General features: G+C 40.2%; 1 protein-coding gene across 9 annotated transcripts in view; it reads right to left on the bottom strand.

Moving 5' to 3' along the window:
- ROCK2 (Rho associated coiled-coil containing protein kinase 2) overlaps positions 1–26,437 on the bottom strand; it is a 74,905-nt gene that overhangs the window by 24,815 nt on the left and 23,653 nt on the right. For 6 of the 9 annotated variants that reach the window (XM_079969621.1, XM_079969625.1, XM_079969626.1 and 3 more), the window contains 11 exons: positions 25,208–25,308; positions 19,901–20,038; positions 17,527–17,787; positions 9,611–9,755; positions 8,334–8,472; positions 4,365–4,456; positions 3,340–3,499; positions 2,777–2,864; positions 2,438–2,449; positions 1,461–1,549; positions 135–183 (listed from right to left, as the gene is read on the bottom strand). In XM_079969621.1, the coding sequence (XP_079825747.1) occupies positions 135–183; positions 1,461–1,549; positions 2,438–2,449; positions 2,777–2,864; positions 3,340–3,499; positions 4,365–4,456; positions 8,334–8,472; positions 9,611–9,755; positions 17,527–17,787; positions 19,901–20,038; positions 25,208–25,308 (1,274 nt within the window). The remainder of the gene's footprint in view (positions 1–134; positions 184–1,460; positions 1,550–2,437; positions 2,450–2,776; positions 2,865–3,339; positions 3,500–4,364; positions 4,457–8,333; positions 8,473–9,610; positions 9,756–17,526; positions 17,788–19,900; positions 20,039–25,207; positions 25,309–26,437) is intronic. The other 3 variants (XM_079969622.1, XM_079969624.1, XM_079969628.1) reach the window with 2 other exon arrangements.

Here is a 26,437-nt window from a genome sequence, read left to right as displayed (position 1 = left end):
TTGGGGTAGCAACTGCCACCTCTATAGCACAATTCCACTAATTTGTCCAATGGTATACCCTCATCACCTAACAAAAAAGACTGGCTAAAGCATTCAGAGACACAATGGAAAAATATAAAATAGACAATACTTACCTCTTCATCCAATTCCTTCATTATCTTCTCTACGCGAATAGTAATAGCTCTGGGAAAGTGTTAAAATAAATATTAAATGGAAAGCACAGAATAACTGACAGGAAACAGAATAATTTCCCATTTGCTACTGTAAATCTTCTATATAGGAAAGGTATTCCACCAGAAGAAGAAGAAGAAGAAGAGTTTGGATTTGATGTCCCGCCTTTCACTCCCCTTCAGGAGTCTCAAAGCGGCTAACAATCTCCTTTCTCTTCCTCCCCCACAACAAACACTCTGTGAGGTGAGTGGGGCTGAGAGACTTCAAAGAAGTGTGACTGGCCCAAGGTCACCCAGCAGCTGCATGTGGAGGAGCGGGGAAGCGAACCCGGTTCACCAGATTACTAGTCCACTGCTCTTAACCACTACACCACACTGGCTCTCCAGTGAGATTGTATGTAACTTAACAGCAACCAAGTCAAAATTATATATTGTCCTGGTGCCTCCAAAATTGCACATTGACCAGCTTCATTTACAAGGTTAAGCCATGATTTATTAAACCATGGTTTTACTGCCTGAGCCTTGGCCAGTGGTTTAACTATGGTTTGCTTATTGATAACAAACCATACTGAAGTTTTTGCTTCTTATTAGCTTATGTATCTTGGTTTCTTTTAATTATGCCTAGGTGCTACATGCAAATCTTTCCTTAACCATGGTTTGTTTGACCATCCCATTCCAATCTTTTGCCAAAGACAAAGGCATAAGGAGGTAGACTGTGGAACATTTCATCTGTTAAAACAAATCATGGCATAGTATTATATGTGAATGATGCCACTAGATTAATAAACTATGGGACATGGTAGTCATGCAAAAACTAACCAAGCAAGGTCAGGTAGCAAGAGGCCTACAAAATAACAGCTGCTTTTTGGTATACGTTTATACAACCATTCAGCCAGAACTATATAAATGAACATGTGTTATAAAACAAAGTGGGGGAAAGACAAAAAAGAACCAATGCATGGTGTGATTCATTTGTTAGTTTTTTTGTTAAATTGAAAGGATTAGGGTGGTTTGTAGAAACAAGAGGGATGGCTAGCTGTTGATATGGAAGGCAACCATAGCCTTCACCCTGCCCCCGCAAACAGGGATCTGCAGGGCCCTATGGGAATCCTGCACCCTGCAAGCGAACTGAGCCCTCAGAAATACCAAAGGACCAGGATAAATTAAATGTGTCAGATACAGACTGCTTTTTGATATTATGGTTCTTTATACAAATAATACTCTTCAAACTGATTTCCCATTAACATTTTTGAAGACCATATTTCTGCATAAAACAGGGTGGAATTCTACCTGTATTTCTGCTCAAGTTCATCTTTGGCTTGTATTTCATTACGAATTCGATCTTCCAATTTGCTTACTTTTTCCTGAAATTGTGCAAACTGAAAGGAAAAAAAACCTGGTCTTTAAATGTACACAACTTGAAAAAATGGCTCACATAAGTAAATATTGAAAGCACCATCAGCCATTTGATTGGACATCAGTTATTTATTTACTATGACATACCCGCAGCTGGAACTAAACTGTGTTTATGAAGATACTCAGTAGTTCATGGAAATATCTAGAGAGCCGCTCTTCATTATGGGAAAAGTAAATTCAACTATCTGTGATGCATTTAATAAAACAAAATCTACAGAAACCTCATAATCGTGATCTTAACACACCCTCCTATCTTACACTGCACATTTCAAAATCCAACTTCAGCTATTGCAAATTTCACAAATATTGTAAGTTGCCATAACAATTTCCAACATGTGAAGTTTCATATTCTAGATGTAAAAACTGCAGCCCATAGGTAAACTGTGCAAATTCAAATTAGCTCATCATAGTCCACACTTTTAAGATTTTCTCTGTAGTTAAAATTCTGGACTGCCCAACTTACTGGGAAGTGGGGGTAGATACCCTCCAAGTTTGCAAAGTGCCCTGTAAGTGTAAACATATTCTCTATAGTCTTAGGTCTACAAACAAAGGCTGCTAAGTGGCACCCAGGACACCCATGGCAAGGGAAAATAACCATCTATCACAGTTATTTTCATGCACTCACATTTTTTAAAAAATCAAATAAAAATGACTGGCCATTCGCAGAACATTTCTTATCTAATGGGGCTCCCTTCACCATGGACATATGAAATAAATTTATTCTCATCTGTAGCCGACTAACTGGATAATTAATGACACATTCAATCAATGATAGCTACTGCCTAAAAAACTATAACTTTTTTTGAAATATTACCTATTGAAAGAAAACCAATTTAAAATAATGTACTTACCTCTTCACTGTCCTGTAAAAACAAAAAAAAAAAATCCAATGTAGTTTTTTTAAAAAAACAAGCTTCTCCCGTCTGTATTTTCCAACAGTCTCTAAAGCTTCACAATCTTGATTTTAAATAGTTACTTTAATTTTCTTTTAACAACTCTTGCTTTAAAACATAAACCATGTATTTTAGTCAACAGCTCTTTTCACAAAAGCAAGACTACTCACAAGTAGTTTCAGATCTGTGCAATTAACGCTAACTACTGAAAATCAAGTCTACATCGCAAGTATTATTTATCATGCATAACAAACACTTTACATATGTTTAGCCCTTATTAAAAAGAAGAGTACTTGCCTCATTTTTCTTTGCCTCTTTTTTCCTTGCCCCATTGTTCTTGCAGGGTTCAACTTCCCTACAGAGCTCAGAAAAGTCACTTAGCAACCTGTTGAAAACAACTCAAGTTTTCAAAAACTCCACAACTATGCCAATCAACTCATTTTAATCAATTCTCTCAAGTCTTAATCCCCACTAGACTGCTCTCAGAATGAAGGCAGCTTTATTCAGCACCACTTCTCTTCCTTTTAATTTTAATTGACTCAAAGGCGGAAAAGATGGGGTGCTTTTCTCAAACCCATACAAATGTTCTAATTTTTCAAGTACCTATGCAAGTTAAATATATTTATGTGCAGTAATATATTGGTATGCAGAAACTTATTGCAATACCCTAAGATTATTCAGATTCTGCATGTACTGTTTGCTCCCTACCCACCCTGCAAAGAGCCTGCGCTGAATACAGTATTGATGGATACTAGAAAATGCACAGTACAATGCTTAACTTTGAAAACGAATTAAACAATTCTATTATGAAAAGAAGCAAGCATTATTGTTATGTGTATCATTAAAAGTATATTACATACAAGTTCTCTCTAAAGTAAGTAAATCCTATGAAAGGCAACTGGTTTCCAACAAAGGCTTTGGGGACTGGAAAGGTTTCAACATCCCCTTTGTCGTCTTCAATATCGTCAAAATTGCTGCTGTCTATGTCACTACTCAGCTCAGGTACAACCGGTGCTGCAGCTAAAAAAAATGGAAAATAGTTATTTAAATCAAAATTCTTTTTTTCCACTTCCACAAAAGCAATTTGCATGGTATAACTTGCTAGCTATCTTCTGCAATGAGCCAGGGTCTTGAAAAGCCCTGTTTTACAAGTCTTGAGAAACAAAAACACAGAAGCTTAGCTTCTGAGAACAGCAAATGAAAGGGAACTGCCTCTTTGCTAAAGCTTCTCTGGAAGGCTGGGGGATGCTCCTGAACAGCATGAGCTGGGGCATTACCCAAAGATGAGAAGTAGCTTGCAAAAGCAGAGCTGCAGGAAGGCTTTTCAGGAAGTGCAGGGGACTGCTTGAAAGGGCAGAGAAAGAGATACTCTTTTGTGAGCTTCACTCTGCTCCCCGTACTTAGGACCCAAGCTAGGGAGTTTGGTGGACCACAATGAACAGTTGCACTGATGTTTTTTAATAATCTGGTTGTTTATAAATAAGTAATACCCCAAATAAGAATTTTCAAGAATATTTTCCCAACCACAGAAACATTTTTCTCAGATGGAAGCAGAACCAGAGCCATTATTTATACATTTCTATTGAACCAAAACATAATTCAGGCTACATATTTAGAGTAGTTGTTTGACTAAACAAGCATGATGTGGTGGGTGTTAGCAAAACAGAATGAAATTTTTACCCATTCGCACTCAATAAAGTAGTGCAGTTGAAAAAAAATTAACTATTGTAAAAGCCTAGACACTTACAGAAAAATGTAACTTACAAATATAAATGCCCATAGAAACCATTTTAGAACCCCTGCATTTTAAATTCGACACTAACCCAAAGTAAGTTTTTTTAAGCAAGAAAGAACATATTTTTCATATTTTAAAAATGATACTTACTGTCTCGAATATTATCCCAATCCCATTGGTCATGCTTAAAGAACGGATGAGATTTAATTTCCTCTACTCCACTCCTTCCAAGACGTACCTCCCTAAACATAGCAATTAAATCAATTCTTGTATTATCATTGATAATTACAAGCTAAAAAATACATTAAGTGCCAAAGATACCTAAACATTCTTGGCATTTCCTCCCATTATAATTAAATGCAATTTGAATCCCCCCATTTTGTAAGCTGTTAGGTTTCTCAGCACTCTCAACATATGCAGAATGAAATGGTTAGAAATCTCAGCCTGCCATGTGTGGAATAAAACATATTTCCAACTGGACTGTGTAGAAAAGGAATGCAGGAAAAAGTTCTTTAAAAAAAAAAAAAAGCAAACCTACGAAGTTTGCCAAACCACTGTACAAACATTTGGACGTAAATGACGGAAGACCTGGTTTCCAAACACAGAACAGTTATTCAAACCCTACTGAAATGAATATTTCAAAAACTGTATCCTTTGCCTCCAATTTAAAAACACCCGTACACATATGCACATTTTTTCCTAAAATGTATAATGAAGCCACTATATACAAAGCAAACTCATTTCTCTTCAAAACAATTTTTGTGTTGTTAAAGGCTCACGTAAGAACATACTTTCATACGAGAACTAATAAGGCACAGGATAGATACTTGCCCCTTGTCACTTTAAGTGCTTCAGTGGCAATTGTATATATAATAAGATGCTCTGTTTTAAATAAATACACTGAGCACCATGTTTAATATGAACAGGAAAGCACACACAAAAATTGGGGTGGAGGAGAAAAAAAAGCCAGAGTATTCTTAAATAATCCAAAAGCTCTTCTTATATACCGTATTTTTCGCCCTATAGGACACACTTTTTCCCCTCCAAAAATGAACAGGAAATGTGTGTGTGTCCTATGGGGCGAATGCAGGCTTTCGCTGAAGCCTGGAGAGCGAGAGGGGTCAGTGCGCATGGACCCCTCTCGCTCTCCAGGATTCAGGAAGCTATCCGCAAGCCTTGGGAGCTCCGTGGGAGTTCCCGTCAGGCTCCCCAGGCTTGCGGATAGCAGCCTGCATCCTGAAGCCTGGGGTGCGCTGCACAGCGCACCCCGGGCTTCGGGCAGATATCGGGAAGCCCCACAAGCTCGGGGGACAGCGGGGAGGTGGAGCGCTGCCATCCCGCTATTCCCCGACCTGGTTTGGAGGCTGGCGGTGGGGAAAAGCAAGCTTCTCCCCACCGCCAGCCCCACAAGCTCGGGGGACAGCGGGGCAAGCCGCTGCCCCACAGAGGCTAGGAAAGCTGTCCCTGAAGGCAGAAGAGGGAGACGGAGCACTCCGTCTCCCTCTTCTAGCTTGGGGATGGCTGCGCAGCCTCTGCAAGGCAGCGGGGTGCTTTTTTTCTCCTCTAAAAACTACGGTAGGTGCGTTTTTTAAAGCTCGGGCTTCCCCTGCCCAGCCCTGCGGCTGGGGGGGGGGGGAATAATTTTTTCCCCCTTGATTTCCCCCCAAAAAAACTAGGTGCGCCCTATGGGGCGAAAAATACTGTATATCCTTTCCCAATCTTTGGCTTTTCCTTGCATTTAAAACGGGGGGGGGGGGGACTAACGTACCCCCACCCACCCAAATCCTCTTGAGCTGCCTGCATGATTACTCAGTAAATGGAATCCTTTTTGGAACACTGCTGAGGCCAATAGACAGATATTTATTTCACTTCTATTTCATTTTGTGTTTTTTGTGTTTTGTTTTTTACATCTCTTACGATTTAAGAAAATTACAAGGTGCAAATAATTAAATTTAATATTGACTTGACTGTCAAGAATAGTCCAGAAGAGGGCAACAGAAAGTAAGTTTGTTTGGTTTTCAAATTTTGCATCTTGGCCTGCTTCTGCATGAATGCCTAATAATGCAAACTGGTTGGCCAGAAGGGGAAAGGGAAACTAACTTTCCCAACAGGGGAAAGAAAGCCATAAAGAACAGCCACAGTGATCTCCTCCTGACCCTCCCCTAATTTAACAGGCCACAGAAAGCAGCTGTGGCCAAGGTATGGTGGGCTGATCTGATCAGCCTTCAGCAAATAATGCTTAGGGAACTGTAGAATCAGAGTAATAAGAGAAGCCAAAGGTCACCTAGTCTAACTCCCTGCCGATTCAGGAAATTTATGACTACAGCTTTCCTAGCCAGCCAGCCTCTGCTTAAAAATCTCACATGTAGTACAGTCCACCACCTTCTGAGATATACAGTGGGACAGAATAATACCTCATACAATCAAGAAATTCTTCATAATGTTGAGTCTAAATCCTTTTTCTTACAGATTTGCACCCCATGTCTTTGGTCCTAATCCCTGGGAGCAACAGAAAACAAACCCAAGCCAAGCTATCGCCTTCTCCAACCCCCTGCAAAAGCCAGGCAATGTGATGGAGCACGGCAGAGATTATGGCGCAAATTTGTTTTCTGTTAGAAAGTGGAGGGTAGCTGACCAAACTCACCTGAATGCTGCTACCAAACCTAGTTTAAGGACTTTACTCCCAACACTATGCCACCCATTTCTTTAAATGAGCAAATGAAGGAGGGAAGAACAGATATTCCTCCCTCTCCCCAGCCCTTGAGAGATATGGGGAAGGGATGTGTGGATTCCACTGATCTGTCCCTTTCAAAAGGAAGGGGGCAAGAGAATTATGATCATGGGGTGTAGGGGAGATGTAAGATGCTCAGTAACCCCAATATAATTTCTCAGAGCTTGTATGTGTATGCTAGGCAACAGGTGACTTGCTAAGGTCAAGGATACAGAACATGCTCCCACACTTCACAAAATGTCAAAGATTTCTTCTCTGCAAGGGGCAGCAGCATTCGAAACTCCCATTGTTCTAGGTGCATCTTGTGACAGGGAATTTCATTAGTGCGAGCAGTTTCTGAGCTCTGGGCACAGTACTGCTTCTAAGATTTCAGTTAAAAACTGCAGTGGAAGGAAAGAGGACCTTTTTCTGCCTCCCCACTTCCAGCTGCTTTCTTAAGACTGGAGAAGAAACGCTCCTAGGAATATTAGGGCGGTGGGCAGGGGAAGGACTAGACCATGTGAAAAATGAACATAATATTCAAGCTGCAGTTCATTCATTTTCGGCTTTGTATTCTTGTTATAAAAAAGTGTGCCTAGACATTCTGTTGTTGCACCCATAACCTAGGTTTAAGGTGCCATTTAGCTCCTAGTTTTCATATCTCTGTTTCTAACACTGAGGGACAGAGAAACCTTCAATATAACTGACCAAGAAAAGTCATGAGCTCTATCTGCTATACATCAGTGGTCGATGCTGAGGGTGAAAGGAGAACAGTCCTGAAAAGGAAGGAACATTCTAGCCCTGTAAGAACCAAAAAAGCAGAGGAAGCACTTGCAACCCATCTATCTTTAAACTATCTGAATCCCATGCAGGTCTTTCAGACAGGAAGGCCCTCTATTGAAGAGCAGCTTTATGTTTATGATTCATTTAATGCTCTATGTATATGGTAAAGGGTAATGGACCCCTGGACAGTTAAGCCTAGTCGACTTTGACTATGGGGTGTGGCACTCATCTCCGCTTTCATGCTGAAGGAGCCAGCATTTGTTTGCAGACAGCTTTTCCAGGTCGTGTAGCCAGCATGACTAAACTGCTTCTGGTGCAACAGGACACTGTGACAGAAGATGAGAGCATGAAAACGTCGTCCACATCCCTGCCACGGGAATATGTATGTATATGATTTATGATTATCTCCTCACTCAAAATTTGGCTATGGAAGTTGAATATAGTAAGTGCTGCTTGAACTTCAGAAAATTTTGTTTTTAACATTTTAGTCTGACTTTGGGTAAGGCATGAAATCAGATTGGTTGCACTCACTGTACTGGACCTCAAGAAAATTCTTCTGAAAACATATTCTGTTACAGTAATTTAGGGAAAGGATTTTATGGCGAGAAAAATCTATGTTTACATACCTGTCTGTTAAAAAGGCACAAATAAGGTCCTTTGCTTGCTTTGAGATTTCAACATCTTCTGGGAAATGTAATGAATTCTTGTGATCCATTATTTTACTATATGTTCCCACCAATGAATCAGCATAAAATGGAGTATCTCCTGAAATTAAATATGCATAAACATTAGCTAATGCAAGTTGATTACTAAAGGCAAAAACAGTTAAATAGAAATAACTTGAGACAAAAACAGAGACAAAGGTTCAAAACAAACACCTACAGCCACACTAAAACTATGGTTTAGAATTATAGGCTCATGTGCTCCAACCCTCCCCACACAAGAGGAGACTGCTTCTGCTTTTAAATGAAGCAGAATTCCCTGTTAAAGTCTGAAATCAGAACAACTCTGTATACTCTTTTGTTAGTTCAAACAAGCCAAACTCAACCTATGCTATATGATACTGGCTTGTTCACCAACCATAACTTCCCTGAGTTTGGGCACAAGAAGGAAACCTGATTAATGTAAAAGCAGAAAATGTGATTCTATTTTCGTTCTCACAGCTGCAGAAAAGAAGGGGAGGGGAGGGAGAAGAGTAAGTTCAAGGTTCATGCAATGCTTTTGCATATAATGCTAACCATAATTTAGTGTTTTGTGCAAAGGAATGTTCTTATATATTCCTGATAAGCACAAAATATATCTCCTGGTTCTACAGCTTTCTGTACATAGAAAATATAAATACAAACTCAACACACCCAACACATAAAAAATTATATCAAGTATTTGATGGGTCTTTCTTCAATTGCACATAGAACTTAATTTTTGGTCTCAGAAACATGTGATTTTTGTTAGAGGTGGGCCTGCTATACAGAAAATGGCTCCAGAGCATGTCCTTCACTGTAATTATGCTTCTTAACCCAAGGAAAGAATATATGTGGGGCATAGCTATGAATATTCCCAAGGTACCATCATTCAATATCCCTCAAGAAACATAACAACCGGGATGGTAAATGGCTGACCATGTTACCACAACTGATTTGGGGAGCAGCATCACTTTCCATTGCAATAGCAGTTACAAAACTGGAAAGTTGGACGCCAGGTAGTCTCCATAGCAACTCTCCATGTCTTCCATGGGAGGCCCACCTCATGTTGTGGGAACTCAGGCTCTGATATGAGAAGTGTAACCAGAACTAGATTCACCCAGGGGCCACCGAGCTCTTATTGAATCAATAACCAACGTGGTGATGCACAATCTTTTGAAATCAATGTACTAGAGGGAATACAAGAGGAAATCACTACTTACCAACTAGCATTTCATAAAGAAAAACTCCTACAGACCACCAGTCGCATTCTCTTCCATAATAACCATCACCACCTTGTGATTTTAATACTTCAGGTGATATGTAGTCTGGTGTTCCAACAGCTGTATCACAGCGCACCATCCCTGTCTATATAACCAGATAAAATGCAACAATTAAACAGAACAGCCGCTAGATTTAGGCAAGAATGCTAACTTAATCTATTTTTAAAATATAGTTCTTAAGCAGCTATGAATTTAAGGCTGCTAACTGCACTTACTCTACAACACTGTCATTACCCATTTATAAGTCCTCTTATGAAATTCATGCCACAAGTATAAAGAAAGCTTGTTGAGGGAGCTGAAGGAGTTAATGTTGGAGCCAGACAAAGTAAGCAAAAGCTGGGAATGTATGTTATGTCCGATTCATGGGCACAGAATCTACTGGAAGTCTCTGCAATAAATTGCAAGAGAGATTTGGAGCTGGTCCTAAATCAGCAGAAGACAATATATAGGCACACCTCTGTTTAGACTGAATAACATAGTCCAGTTTTTATTGCTTTTTCTGTGCTCCAGCAAAGCAGGTCTTAGAAGTTCGCAATATAAACTATGCAGCAAATATAGAGCTTGAAAGCAAGCATGTCTTTCTATATGATTTAATACTTCAGTAATATTTCTGTTCAATGTTACTGTTATGTAGTGGCTAAGAGCTTCAGTTGTGAACCAGAAATCCTGGGTTTAGTTCTTACCTCTGCCATCAACTCAGCATCTCTCAGCTTCAGCCCCACATATGCAATGGGTTGTTTTTTTTAATTACTAGCCCACCTTGGAAAGATTTTTCTAATATTTTCTGATAATGATAATATCTTCAAATACTAGATACAAAGTGTTTTGGAACTGTGATATAAATTCTAATTAACAGCACTACGAAGTATTTGCATATTCATCAAAGTTAAACTTCATGGATCTTCACGGCTTCCAGTCTCCTTATGCTCTTTACCCCCTATATTGGCCTAGTTCAGATGCAGCACTAAACCAGGAATCTCCATTCTTTTTGAGGTGAATGTCATGGAGACTGCACTAGCCTCCTCAAAATACCAATTTCACAGCAGAAAAACTTGCAATGCTCCAAAATACCCCCACTCCCAAACTACAGGCAACACTCACCCTCACAACCCAAAATGAAAGATAAGCAAAACAAACATTCAACATGCCTCTAAAAACAGGCAACAAAACTCACACATACCCAAAAAAAACAACCACCAAACACAAGCAAAGACACACACATTCCAAACAAAAACAACAAAAACAAAAGCAACAGGCAAAAGAAGGCAAACAATAAGCTATGCTTCATCATTATGGGCACAAATTTGTGCAAGCTTCAGGCTCCTGTGCTAACACCTTCTCAGTATATTTGCAAGAGGAGAGTGGAAGCTTTTGCTTCTGTTTTCAATTAACCACAGCAAGTAGAAGCAGCATTAAGTAATTTGCAAGGCATAGGGAAGAAAGGATTCATGAGAACACAGGAGGTTCGCACACACCGTACTCCCACATGCAGGTATCATCATGCTGCCTGTATATACCCACAAGTGGAGAGAGTGAGGAACAGGTGAAGAAAATGAGGAAGCAGGATCTTCTGAGCAATGCAAGTGGATTGTGCTCATACTTATTTTATGAAATGCTTTTCTGTTCATAAATGCTAATACTAATACACAGCGAAAGCTCACTTCATTGCCCCAGGGGTAGCAAATAATGAGTTGAAGTTCTTTACTGTTTAGCGTTTGAGGAGATCTGGGTCATACAAACAGTGCTATCTTAAGACATGGGTAGGGAACTTGTCATTCTGCGAATGCTGCTGGACTGTAATTTCCATCATCCCTAACCACTGGCCAAGGTGGCTGGAATTGATTTTGTTCAAACCCAGCAATGTTTGAAGGGTCAAAAGTGTGGTTCCAATCTGAAGAAAAATGGGAAAATCCACCTTTCAACAGCCTTAGCTCCTTATTTTTTAGTACCACACTTTGTAGAGAAAATAAAGCATTTAATTTAAGGTTCTAATTCTTTACTTATTTTTCTCCCAGTTCCTCAGTCAATCTGAACTCCCTACTCCTAAGCATGTAAACTTAGACACCTCCTGGTTCTAGAATTCTTTACTAGAGTCAGCCATGTTACATGTTACACTATATATCAGGATGACTTATTACAAGATAGTTAAGCGGCTACGCTGGGACAAATACTTATAGGGCAATCCAGCAAGTAGATCCATTTACTGAAACCTAATACAAATACTCACCAGGTGGTTCAGTAAGATATTCCCTTAGTTATGCAACCCCCAAAATAAAGGGTGCTATGTTGGTGTTGTGTAACTCAAGTAAGTTGTTCTCACAAAATGGCTTATCATGTTGCACTCCACTGATATGGTTACACTTATTTATTTATTAAATTTCTATACTGCCCTTCATCCGAGAATCACGGGGTGGTTTACAAAACATTAGAAATGGCCATCTACTTGTGAGGCTGCAACTATGAAGCAGGCTCAATGTAAGAGTGTATGAGTGAAATCAAGGGTTTCAAAGGCTTGCTGACCAATAACACAATGTAAGAGCAAATATGCAGTAGTCAAAATTTGTTTCTGAACTGCAGTTACCACTAGAGGTGCTTTTTTTTTATTCTTTTAGCAGACAGATCATTTTGGGCAAGAAAATAAATGTATTTAAGATATCAGTGATAAAGGCATACTAATAAGTACATGTAGTTACAAAAATATTAGACACTAAAAAGAATGTTTTATGGGGAACATCTCATCAAAAGTATTGTATTTACACAGCTGTGATGCTTCCCTGTTGTTCAAGAAAACTACACATGATCTGGAGGTGCTCCAGATTCTTACTAGCAGGGTGTCCAATTCTATGCAAAATAAAGTAATTGAATAGGCTGAATTGCTACATCAATTGCATCTTTAGAAGTCATCAATAATGGGATTACAAAATTGGCATGCCACTGTTAACTATGTGTAATTAAGTTTCTTTTCCATATTTAACCCAAGAAAAACAAAATTTGAACACTCCAGACACAGATTCAGAGAAAGAGGTGCGATGCTGTAGTGCAGACAAAGGGTTTGGTGTGTCTCCATCAAGGTTGTGAGTCTACCCAGTTGACAGATTGATCACAGATTTTGTACCATAAGAAATGCAAAGTAAGCTAGTTTTTGCACCATTAGAAGCAAAGCGATGCCTGGAACCATAGGCCATCTAATGTTTAGCCTAATTTTACCAAGATAGTTGGTAAACAGTTCTTTTATTTAAGTATCATGTTGATTATCATCAAGATTTACCAAAGCAACCATTTTATGCATATATTATTGATATTTATTGCTATAATGTCATTTATTGCTATAGTGTCATTAAAGAGATATGAGGCTTGAATTATTACACTGAAACAATGGAATAAAGGAACCATCATGTAGTTATGGTTCTCAGAAAAGCCCAGAGTCTGCCACATGACATAGTTACATTGCTGGTGCTGAGCAGGGGTGGCTCAGGAAACTGATTCAATAGGAGGCTGCCTGAAAAACATTTATAAACCACTCTGAGCAATTCTACAGAAGAACAGGGCATAGGTCTAATTAAGCAGAGGCTGGATGCCCATCTGTTTTGGATGCTTTAGATGAGTTTCCTGCATAGCAAAGGGTTGGACTAGATGACCCTTGGGGTCCCTTCCAACACTACAGTTCTGTGATTCTATAACTTTCCACATAGCAAGAAGAGTAGTAAAACTCAAAAATTACAGGGGTGGGAGTAGGGTGGGTGCAAGACCCACTCAGCATCACAAATACTGGTACTGGCCTAATCCACAGATCCAAGTAGACAGTGATTGTTTGATTTTCCATCTGCACCAGTACCTCATCCCACAATAAGCCAAAATGTCAACTGTATTTTAGATAGACATAAGGAATTTTCACAGAACTTTGTGGACTGCGTGTGGACTGCTAAAGTGCATTAGTAAGTAAAAAATATCTTGTTTGCATGTTAAGAAATCTGTTATGTCTATTAGCTTTATCCATACTTTAAAAATATTTATTTGGTGCATTAGTCATAAAAGCATTGCCCTAGCCCACATCCACATTTTTAGAACTGGCTCAAATTTTGCAAATGCCGTTTTGTCAGATTTTTCTCCCCTACTAGCCTTTTGTTGATGCTTGCTAATGTCTGATTAAGGACACAGCTGAATAGCATGAAATAAGTAGAATATATATTGAAATTTATTCCAAATTAGAATCAAAGGGAATACACTGGAATAAGCGTGTAAGTGCTTACAAATTAAATGGTGAAAATGTTTTATTTCAAATAAGTATGCTTGATTTATTTGATCTTAAATTTTAAAGTAAGTCATCTGAAGACCACTAGAGGATGCTATGGGTTTGATTATTATAAGCAGTAAATACATGCAAGTTATTGTGCTCATTAGGAAGCAAACATTAACACAAGAGATAGACACTGAACTCAGGTGCTATCTCGGTTGCTCAATTTTGTACATGTTTGCTATTGAGTTCACACCCACCCTAATAGGCACACTTATTTAGAAGTTAGGTTCCACTATAAAAAAGCTTATTTCCAAATCAAGCACTTAAAATTCAATTGTAACCTGACTCCATACAGCAAGAATAATAAAATATTTTCCATTTCACTAGATAAACAGATCACTCTGCTGAAACATTTTCCTTTTCTTTCACCAGCAACAGTTTTAATCCATTCATGGTCACTATTAAAGCACTAATAGTTAATGAATGAAAATTTATTTCAAAGTAGTTAGCAGGGCTTTAATTGTAAGCATTCCTGAACCTGTAACTCATGAAGTAGAGCAAACTGTAGAGAGGTACTTTCTACTCCATTCTATGTGGTGCTGTAGAACTTGAAAGAGTGCTTTTTCCTGCACTGACCTGTTCATCTACTTAGATCAGAAAATTAGTCCCTCCTAATGGACGCAGGTGGCGCTGTGGGTTAAAGCCTCAGCGCCTAGGGCTTGCCGATCGAAAGGTCGGCGGTTCGAATCCCTGCGGCGGGGTGCGCTCCCGCTGCTCGGTCCCAGCGCCTGCCAACCTAGCAGTTTGAAAGCACCTCCGGGTGCAAGTAGATAAATAGGGACCGCTTACCAGCGGGAAGGTAAACGGCGTTTCCGTGTGCGGCTCTGGCTCTGGCCAGAGCAGCGTTGTCACGCTGGCCACGTGACCCGGAAGTGTCTCCGGACAGCGCTGGCCCCTGGCCTCTTAAGTGAGATGGGCGCACAACCCCAGAGTCTGTCAAGACTGGCCCGTACGGGCAGGGGTACCTTTACCTTTACCTAATGGTTCCAGCACTGGTTGATACACAAGGAGTGCCTTAGGAAGAACCTATTGAATGGTGGCTCCACATATTTGCAACTCTCCTCCCAGTGAGGTGCATCCTGTCATTTCATTCCATTCTTTTAGATGACAGCTAAAGAACCACCTCTTCTGCCAACTTTTTGGATGTAGATGGGGTGGGTACTGATTACCGTATTTTTCGCTCTACAACACGCACCCAACCATAACACGCACGTAGTTTTTAGAGGAGGAAAACAAGATAAAAAATATTCTGAACGAAACAGTGGATGTATGATTTTTGTGGTTCATGCTGTGGCCACAGACATGTGATTTGACGGTGAGTTTGGGGTAGCCCAATGCAAAAATCCTGAGGATCCATGTGGATCCATGCTTTGTAACCACATTTTTGCACCACTGCGGCCCCAGGCAACAGTGGGTGCGTGATTTTTTTGGTGCAAGATGTAGCCATGCTATGCTATGTGATCTGATGGTGAATTTGGGGTGACCCAGTGCAAAAATCCTGAAGATCCATGTGGATCCGTGCTTTGTAACCATGTTTTAAGTGGGGAGGGAAGGAAAAGCACTCAAGGGACAAGGAGCACGCGTGGGGTGGGTGGAGAAGGATGCTGCTAATAATGAAGAAGAGGGGTACAAGGGGAGAAGGCTCCTCTCCTCTCCCACTTTGCTCCTTTAAAGCAAGCAGGCTCTGCTTTTCTTCCTCCTCCCCACTCATCCCCGGCTTAGCGAGCTGAAAAACTTTGCTGCTATTTAGTGAGCTGAGTGGGGAGGAGAGAGGGACAGATAGCCTGCTTGCTTTAAAGAAACCAACCGGACAGGAGCCGCTTACACTCGTGTAAGTGGCTCCTCTCCCGCTTTGCTCCTTTAAAGAAGCAGGCTCTCTGTCCCTCTCTCCTCCCCACTCAGCGGCTCTTCTCCCGCTTTGCTGTTTCAAAGTGAGCCACAGAGGAGGGAAGGAAGGGGAACCATAGATCCTCTGCTCATGACTGCAGCAGATCCCCCCCGCCACCTGTAGGCATTCCCTCCATAACACGCACAGACATTTCCCCTTACTTTCTAGGAGGAAAAAAGTGAGTGTTATGGTGTAAAAAATACGGTAATCTCCCCTGCTTTACTGTGGTGTTAGGATGTTGCTGCTGTTGTAATTTTAATTTGGTATCATTTTTATTATAAGTTTGTTTTCTTTATTTATGTGCACCCCCTGTGATGTAGTCAAATAAATATGCTTCCTTGCAGCCTCTCCAGGTGGCTACCCCTAACTATGTTCTATTAAGGAGATGTCTTGTTCATGCATTTAAAAACCACCAACTCACAAAGATTAGCAAAGCAGCCAGGGAAAGAGAAAAAGAAAAGCTGAAGCAGCAATTGTTTGCAAAGAGGGCAGGCAAGCAAAACAAGAGATTGCTGCTTCTAAAACGGGTTGGGTGAGAAAAAGGAGTGCCTATTATGAAAAGCATCCTATTCTCCTTTCTATACAACTCACACATAGAAGGAAGAATTCCCTGTGTGTAGTTTGTACCATAACTGTGATGGTAAAGAGCTGCACATTGTGAGAGTTTCTAATGCACAATTACTCAGAAATTTATATACCACTTAACACCATTGTTTCTAAAAAGTGCCCAATGAGATTACAAAAGAGATACCAGAGATAAAATCTGTTAAAATTAACAGATTTTTCTGAAAAGCCATGACCTATGTAAGACAATCTGTTGGAAAGATAGGTGCCATATCCACATAATCCCTTACTTTCCCTAAGCCAGTCTCTGGGCCTGTCATCAGACAGCCTTCTATTTTGTAATTAATGTTCCCTAAGGTATTATGACGCAGGTGGCGCTGTGGGTTAAAGCCTCAGCGCCTAGGACTTGCCGATTGAAAGGTCGGCGGTTCGAATCCCTGCGGCGGGGTGCGCTCCCCGCTGCTCGGTCCCAGCGCCTGCCAACCTAGCAGTTCGAAAGCACCTCCGGGTGCAAGTAGATAAATAGGGACCGCTTACCAGCGGGAAGGTAAACAGCGTTTCCGTGTGCAGCTCTGGCTCGCCAGATGCAGCTTTGTCACGCTGGCCACGTGACCCGGAAGTGTCTCCGGACAGCGCTGGCCCCTGGCCTCTTAAGTGAGATGGGCGCACAACCCCAGAGTCTGTCAAGACTGGCCCGTACGGGCAGGGGTACCTTTACCTTTACCTTTAAGGTATTATGAAAACTATCAGCAAATGGTAAAGCAATAGGTCTTTCCTCACAAAGAGTCATTTATAATTTTCTTGCCTTTCTTAAAAAGAGATGGAGGTTTAGACCTGGAGTTCAAACCTGAAAAATAAAACCATATCCTGAATGTGCATACCAACATGCCTTCTTTCTCAATCTTCAAGGTAGATACTACTGAGAGATAGTAGCTTGGCTGAGGTTACCTTGTGAGTTGACAGCAAAGGTTAAGAACTGAACAGGAGACTCGGTACAAATTATCTTAGCCACAGCACCATGCTGCGTCTGTGTCTATGGCACAGTTAAAATTACCTCGATATAGTGCATATTATTTTAGAAGCACACATAATGAACCACATACTTACTTCATCCATTTTCATACAAGTACCAAAATCTGCAAGCTTCAGGTGTCCATATTTATCCAAAAGCATGTTGTCAGGTTTCACGTCTCTATGTATCAAGCCCATGGAATGAATTGCATCAAGAGCAAGGACGACTTCAGCAGTGTAAAATTTGGCCCACTTCTCAGGCACATCGTAATTGCTCATGAGGTTGACAAGATCTCCACCTGGCATGTATTCCATGACCATGTAAAGGTATCGGTCATCTTGAAAGGCACTAAAAAGCTGCACCCAGAAAGATGGACAGATATAAAGACTTCACAAAACCGGGCAATTTGCCACAATCTGTTGAATTCCAGTGAATTTATGGCAACTAGAGCAGCTTTCCCCCTTGCCTTTTAAGAACAGTTTTGGTATGATACAATAATTGTAGCAGATCTTTAAGGAGTTCCAGAATAATTCAGTTTACCCATCATGTCACTGATGAAACACATCTCTTGTGGCTCACCAAAACATTTCGAGAAGGTCAAGTACAGTACTGTTGAGAAACAAGTAAGTATCCTTCTTCTGACAAGGCAGCATCAGAACTGACATCTATTCACAGGCACATTAGGAAAGGGCCAACACCATACTTGCAACTCTTTGGTTCACATACAAGATTTTCTTTTCCACAAGCCCAATTCCCATCCTACTCCTCCTTCACTTCCATTTCCCACTGCCTCCACTACGTTGGTAGATACAATAGCAAATCCATACAGCAGGAGGGAGAATGCAAGCAATAGTATTCCCTCAAGTTTACCTTCTGACTGCCTCCAAGAGTGTAATAATACAAAATGTATGATTGGACAAATATGTTTCTCTAGTTCAAAAAACAATCAGAGGTAATTTAGGGAGTTGCGGCCTTTGGGTACACTACCTGCTGATAAAACCCTACAGCAAAAGATGTGCAAAGTGCACCCACTATTGGAAAGTGTAGGAAGCTTTGCAAGCTCTCCACGCAACTTATATGGCAAGTGGTGATTAAAATCACAAAGACACTTCAATCCTTATAATAAGCAAAACTGTAACATCACTGAGCCTTGATTGTAGTTTACATGCTTTGTTTTGACAATAAACAAGAGAAGCTTCATATGATAGTCTGCCGGTTGTACTATGACTCATTACAAAGGCTTGATTTTTTAAAATTACACTTCCTAATAATATACAGTGGTACCTTGGAAGTCAAATGGAATCCATTCCACAAGTCCGTTCAACTTCCAAAACGTTCGGAAACCAAGGCGCAGCTTCCGATTGGCTGCAGGAAGCTCCTGCAGTCAACCGGAAGCCGCGGAAGCAGCGTCGGACGTTCAGGTTCCAAAGAACATTCACAGACTGGAACACTCACTTCCGGATTTGCGGCATTTGGGAGCCAAAACGTTCAACTCGCAAGGTATTTGGGAGCCAAGGTACGACTGTATACCATTTAGTTAGCCTCAAGTGAAGAGAAAGCAGAACCCATTTCCATGGAAGTAGCAAGAGCACTGAGGCTCAAGCACCTGGGAAGAGCCTTCTTTTGCCCAGCAAAAAGTTGCTAATGCCAGTAATTGAATTATATTCCTGAAACCACAACTTTTCTGTGTAGTAGCCTGTTGATACCAATGGGTGCTTTACTTCCCCAGAGAAAACTGTTAAATGGTACTCTTCCTGCACACCCACTGAAGGTCAATGGTATATACACTGCGGTAACAAAAATTGCCCCTTCCAGATTAAATTTATACCTTCTAACAACTTCACATCTGTAACTACAAGCCAATTTCATATATTCCTGTCAGCTTCCACCCAACAAAAACACATATAAGCAATTTTACACTGTGCTGCACATATGACAGAATTAAACTTTCTGATGGGAGGGTGAACCATTTTCAACGCAACATAATTTGTTTGAACATCACATTGAACACTGATAGTAGCAGGTATGTTTAAAATCAAAATCAAGTACAGTGGAACCTCAGGTTGCAAATGTGATCTGTGCGGGAGGCACAATCACAACCTGCAGCATTTGCAACCCACAGCATCTGTGCACGTGTGGGTCGCAATTTGGTGCTTCTGCACATGCACGAGCGCCAAAACCCAGAAGTAACCCGTTCCGGTACTTCTGGGTTCAGCACGGTACGCAACCTGAAAACGCATAACTTGAAGCGTCTGTAACCCGAGGTACCACTGAAATTAAATCTGAAAGAGTCTCGCATTAGCAGTTAATCTTTAAGATGGAGAAAAGAATAAAGTTCTTAAGATTCTAAACTACAAATCCAAAATGTGAAATCAACATAAAGGACACAACACTACCAATTTAAAACCTCAATGCTTATTTAAACGTCACCTCAAACTACCACAGAATTTTAATCACGAAAAACCTTACCTGAACTACCCATGGACTGTTGGCAAAGGCCATTATATCTCTCTCCTCCCAGAAAAAGGCTGAATCTGATCTTTTGAGCATTTCAAATTTACTAAGAAGTTTCATTGCATAAGCCTTCTGAGTTACTTTATGGCGAACCTGTTGATCAAAGAAAAAGAAGTTACTTACTTTATCAAGACCTTACAGGATTTAAATGAAATCCTTTGTATTTTTGTCTGTGTGACTTGGTATCCATGATATAGAAATCTGAATCCACTTCGATCAATAATAAAAATCAGAGTATAACTATTTCTACTTCTTTGATCATTTATTTCATATATGAGTTGCCTAATAGAAACATTTCACTAAGCAGCATACAAAAATTTTAAAAACAACTATCAGCAATATATTCTGGCTGCATTTGCACCCTGGTTACCATAATGTGCTCAAGCAGGGAAGAGCCACAGTGAGCCACATAGGATGAAGGGAGTCAGAAGCTTTCTGCAAAAATCAAATCCATTATATTTATTTTAAAATGCTAAAACTCATCTCTTTGCACTGTAACCATGGCAGCTCATATTATACAGGACTGCAATTTTCTGATTTACCATGGCTGCTTTTTAAAAATAGAGGTCTCTGCCTTACAATCCTTGTAGTTGTAAGTTGTAAGTTGCATTAAGACATTGGGATGAATGCTATCTGCCCTGGTGACTTGAGACAGGGGTCATTCCCAGCCTTACTTGGAGATGTGGGGGATTTTCTGCACGGAAAGCAGATGTTCTGTCACTGAGCTATGGTCCTTCCCCTTGCCCTGGTGACTTGCCACCTCCTTTTGACAAAGGCAAGTAGTAAGAGGAAAAAGACCTCAAACTCACTGCCCAAAAATTAATGGCTCTCTCTCTCTCCAACCTTTTCTGCTAGTGAAAAATAATGTAAGGGTTATTAGTTTATCAATTAGTTCTTCATACTCCTCTTTGCTTGGCTTGCTGTAGGCTTTATGTTTGTTTAAGACTTTTTATTCGTTTATTAATTTCAGCAAAAATGTTCCTTTTAAAGGGATTTTTTTTCTTGCCTTTTACAGCCTCCTTGTTTTTAAGACCCTTTTGGACTTTTCCACACCTTTTCTCATGCATGATATACATGAAATACATTACAAAGAAAGTTCGCAGTGACATTTGCTGAGAATTGTATGGGATTGCAATCTAATCATGTAGAACCAACATAGATACTAGGTGAAGCTCTCTTTTGCACTGTTGAAGTCTGAATTAAACCTTTCTGGAAAACCAGAACTGGTCCCTTGAGATGAACTGATTAAATAAAAACCCTGAAGTAGTTTCTATTCACATGCATCATCCAATATTCAGTCGCTTGATTAAGCAGTTGATTGATTCATCAATAACACTCTACGCAAAAAGGAAATGACATTAATTCATTTCATGAAAGCAGCCTAGCTGACTGTGATAGCATTTTTTAAGGTATTACAAGGCAAGCGGCCAAGAGTGTGAATAATGTTTGTTAAGTGCTTTGAACAACTGAAATGCTGCTATCTGGTGATGATAATTATGATTTATTAAACTCTCCTAAAAAGCAAACTTATACTGGGAGGAAGTCCCATTGAAAACAAACAGGATTGTGCTGTTAATATCCACAAGTGCTTTATGCACTATTAATGGAATTTTCAATTCATGCAACATGTTAAAACAACACTTCAGTTTTAAGTGAAAGGGCAATTTTTTTACAAAGCACATTTGAGATGTTAACCGGTTCTAGAGTGCCTATTCTGCTGTTCCATTAAGTATTGTACTTAAACAAGTTAGAAGCTCTTGCTCAAATGGGATAGAAGAACTCTTTAAAGTTCTTCCACCAGCTTTTTTAAAAGCTTGTTCTCCCCTTCCAACAACCCATCCTGTTCCATGCCAGATCACTCCTATAAAATTAATTACAAAGTCACCTCAAACGGAAATAATGGTTAATTGCTTACTGATTCCTACCCCACACATACGAACAAGTAATACAGACTGACAGAACTTCAAAGTTGCACAATGCTATGAAGATGCTATAAGAGCCACAAATCCCTACAGATCATCTCCACATCTCCACTATCACTCCTGGAATATTCACAGTGACAACTATATTAATATCGTTGCAAAGTGTCAAGAAATTAGATTAATTGCTTAACTGGTTGGCATTAGGCAAGCCACTGTCTTTCAGCTAAATCTACCTAAGTAGGTGATTGTGCTAAAAATGCCACTTTGCACCTGTTTGGAAGAAGGCAGGATATGAAAATAACTATTCTCATAGGGGATAATCAGTTTTCAATGTTTTTCATTTATTTCCCAACCCCCAATTAAACCAAATTGGTGTTTGATGACACTAGTACAAGAGTGGGGAAGCTTGTTGTTCCAGGGGACGAAATAGTTATCTGTCCCCACCCTATTGGCCAACTCTTGACAGGTGAGAAGGACAACCCACCTGTCAATTACCTGATCTCATTATTATGTCACATGATGAACGGTTGGTTGTTCCACCCAGTTGTCAAAGTCCCAAGCACCTGACAGCCAACTAGTTACCAGGCACTTGGGAATTGTAGCACTGAGCAAGGGGCTTTGCTTGTCCCATTACTAGTGACTAGAAAATTCTAATTATTGTAGGGAATTGTTATTGTGGGCACATTCAGAATAAATATTCTAGATGGGTGGCAACTAAGAATTGTTCCTCAGTTGCAGCTTAAGCAGCCTTGTATATTGGAAAAGACAAACTGTTAAATATCTTACAAAAGACATACACTGAGAAATATACTATAGATAAGAGATTGTTTTAAGTTTTTCAACATTAGACATATATGGATTAAAGTATTTTGTAACCTACCCAGGAAAGGACCAATACCTTTGCAATTTGTTTGTTTAACCTTCTCCTGAAGGCGTATTTCCTCATTTGTTTAGCTGCAGAGAGGCATTGCTGAGCTACAGCATTGTACAACTGTATAAGCAACAAGGTATTATAACCATGTACACTGCACAGAAGAAGAAGAAAAGATCTGCACCTCAGAAGCTGATGTGTGAGTAACTGGGCAAACTTGCTCAATTTACATTAAGCAGCAATCACCAAGTTTTTGAAGACTTTGGGTTATTTTGGAAAGGTTATCAAGTAAAAAGAAGAACAGAGGCACAGTCTTGCGTGGTCAGTGGTCTGCTAGCAGGGCAGTGGAAGTACTTGCAACAAATATATTGGCAGTTCTTAGCAAGGAGGAGGAATATGCAGGAGTAACACACATGTTCACTTCTTTAAACTGTTTCAATTTCAATTAACTTGTTTCTTAGTAAACACTTTTGAGATTATACAAAGGACCTTCACTGCATGGTTTTCAAGAAAATGTTTGACTTTCCCCTGACATGACTAGTCGGATGTTAACTTTGAATATTCAACAGAGAGACATACCCAGACAACAGCAAAATAAAAATGCTATTTTTTTGAACCAGTTAAAAGGGCTTTTTTTCGATTTCCCTACTACACTAATGGAACAATTGGTGAAACAAAATGTGGGGAGAATCACAAAATTGCATGGGTATCAGTGAGCAGCTTTTGCCATGTACAGAACAATCCTGTGCATGCCTACTGAGAAGTAAGACTCACTGAGTTAAATGGGACATTCCCATGCTTGTACATCACTGGAGACTGTTCAATAATTGTCCCACACCAGCTAGTGCACATATGCAGGAGTTCATTTCCTAGTCTCCTCTTGAAAATGCTACTTTGCCTAACATGCTCTTGGCTGCAACAACCCTGTATACAAGGAAAAAGTACTCATGTAGCCAACTTGTGAAGGTGCCAGCATACATTTGCTGATTTGGAAGCACTGCTGAATTGAGAGGGTGATCTGGGGAAAGACATATTGCAGATGTACATTTGTTAGGTCTTAATGTAAGTCAAAATTTTAAGTAGGACTCAAGATTAATGGTGACACGCCATGTATACACAGGGTCACTTAATACTGTTTATATTATTAAGGCTACAACTTTCAGGTGATTAGTTAGACTGACTGAGACTGTGGGAAGCTCTTAGTTTATTATTATTATTCTCCATGAAGTTAAAACAAACAAGCTATTACAACTAAGTAAATGCCCAGGAATGGGTGGGGGTTTACCCCCTACTATCAAGAGACAATGACATATCATTTAACTAATATCTGGGATTGGATTAGATTGTCTGGTCTTGGGTGGGTGGGTGTGGGTGTGGGTGTGTATCCCACTTCATGCTTTTGAAAAGAACATTCTCCACTTCCTTAGGGAATTATATATATGTATCCAAATATCATGGTTTCATATCAAAGAAGACCAACATTTAAGAAAAATCCAGTTGTCCAGGCAACCCACCAACCCAAACTGGATAAAATGTAAGAGAATATGAAGGACAGCAACATTTCCATGATGCAATGATAATGAACCAATTTGTAAGAGAGAGAGAGAGCTTGGGGGACCTGACTCCTTAGGCTAAAGAAAGGGATGCATAATTGCAATGTTTTTATACTGTAAGCCCATAACTTACTTTGTGGTTATGTTCCATGGATCATGCCTAGAACCAAAAACACATACTCAAAATTCACTAGGTTCAATGGCGGATGGGACTGCCAACGTCATTTTCCCTGGAACCCCACCGCCTTTCTAATTTGTATTTATTTATTGCCACACACATAAAGTTGAATGTGCACAAGTTAAATGCACATAACTTGAAGGGCCATTGAGACATATGAACAAGCAATAGTTGTTCAAGTTGACAGCATACACCCCTAAACTTTCTATTGGATACACCTTGGTTGCCCTTGGATAGAAGGAAACTGAGTGAAATAGAAGCGCTTTTACTATTGCTGTCCAGTGAAATTATTAGTGAGTAAATTGTGGAAATTTTTGCTGAATATCTTTTTAATATTAATTCCTGGTAACGTATATGATATTGAAATAAATAATTCAAATAAAATAAAATAAAGCAGTTAATTATTCAACTCCCTCATCATGTCCATACAGTTGGGCAGGGGGGATAGGACTTTGAGCTACCAATAAACAGGATGCAAAAGCCCTGTCATTTGATCACTGGAAATCCACTCACCATGCAAACAGAAGATGGGGGGGGGGGGGAGAATATCAGGAAGCCAGAATCTGCACACAAAAAATCATATTGTATACTCTATGACAACTGTAGTTGAACAAAACATGTTCTTAAATGGTGTGTTCAATAAATATAAAGGAGATTGAGCCTAACTATACCAGGTATTTCAAACAAGTTAAACTTGAACGCAAATTCAAAGGTCTTATAAGGACTGTAAATTCTTACCAGCTGTACTTCACCAAATGCACCTCTTCCAATCACTTTAACAACATCGTAATCTTCTGCTTTCATTTGAAGACCACGGATATTTTCCACAACTTTCTCATCTAACAATTTTAAAGAAGGCATTACAGTGCACACAAACAGTTTATACAAATACAATCAGTCATGTGTTTTGAAAAAGTTGACAAAAGGTTCTGTCCATTTTAAGCCTTTTGTACAGAATAATTACAGGATTCTAGTCAGCTAACGTTTACTTAGAGCAGACCCACTGAAATTGATGAACCTTAGTTAATCATAGTTATTAACCTCCAGAACAATTTTCAGAGGGCACTGGGGGCTGCCAGGGACAATGGCAATCAGCCACCCCCCATCCACAAACAGACACTGTCCAACAGATAACCAAGTGGATATCATCCTCTCTCTCCTCCCCTCTGTCTACATGAAATAGGAAGTATCTGCATGGGTTGTATCCAGTGCCACAGTCTCATTTGCACAACATACTTCTGTATGCCCAACAGAGTTCTTCCTTCTCCTCTGCCACCTGCAGCCTCTTGCATGCCCTCAAAATTTGCTCCAGAGGGTTGGAAAGCACTCTAGAGCAGATGGAGGGCACACAGGGGAGGAAAGGGAAGGGAAGTCCAGTTGAGCAAGTGGCAATCCAATTGCTCAGTGTTGGATACAACCTAGATGATCTCTTCCTAAAATATAAAACTGTTAAGAATGCCATGACACTGCAGGTTGTGTGGCCACAGATTGGTGGTACTAGAAATTTATTGGGTGGCAATAAACTAGTGGTACTAGATATTTATTGGGTGGCCAGGTGACAGAGGTCAGCACTGGAGAGGCTGGCAGAGGCCACAATGACTGGCAAGAGTTTGGCAGTGGGCAGTGCAGCCAGCAAGAGAGCGGTGGGGTGGAAGACTTGCAAAGCACAACCGCTCTCTGAACCAGCATCTACCCCTCTTTAAGCATCGCTGGAGTGATGTTAAGGGGGGTGGGGCAGGCACCATTTCAGAGAGCAGTTTGGCTGGAATCTCCCCTGCTGTTGCTGCCACCAGTGCTGCCGTTTTCAGAAGTGGCAATGGTGGCAGAGTTGGGCTGGGGAGAGGAACAAAGCAGAGAGAAAGTTTTCAACACTTCTGAGCACTTCCTGAATGAGAAACATGAGGTGGGGGCATTTGATGGCACGCTCCCACCCTATCAACTGAAGGGCACACCTTTCTTAAGGCTTTC

The sequence above is a fragment of the Podarcis cretensis genome (assembly GCF_951804945.1).
Source record: "Podarcis cretensis genome assembly, chromosome: 3".
Classification (NCBI taxonomy): Eukaryota; Metazoa; Chordata; class Lepidosauria; order Squamata; family Lacertidae; genus Podarcis; species Podarcis cretensis.
Note: the sequence above shows the minus strand (reverse complement) of the source record. Positions and strands in the feature narration are given on the sequence as shown.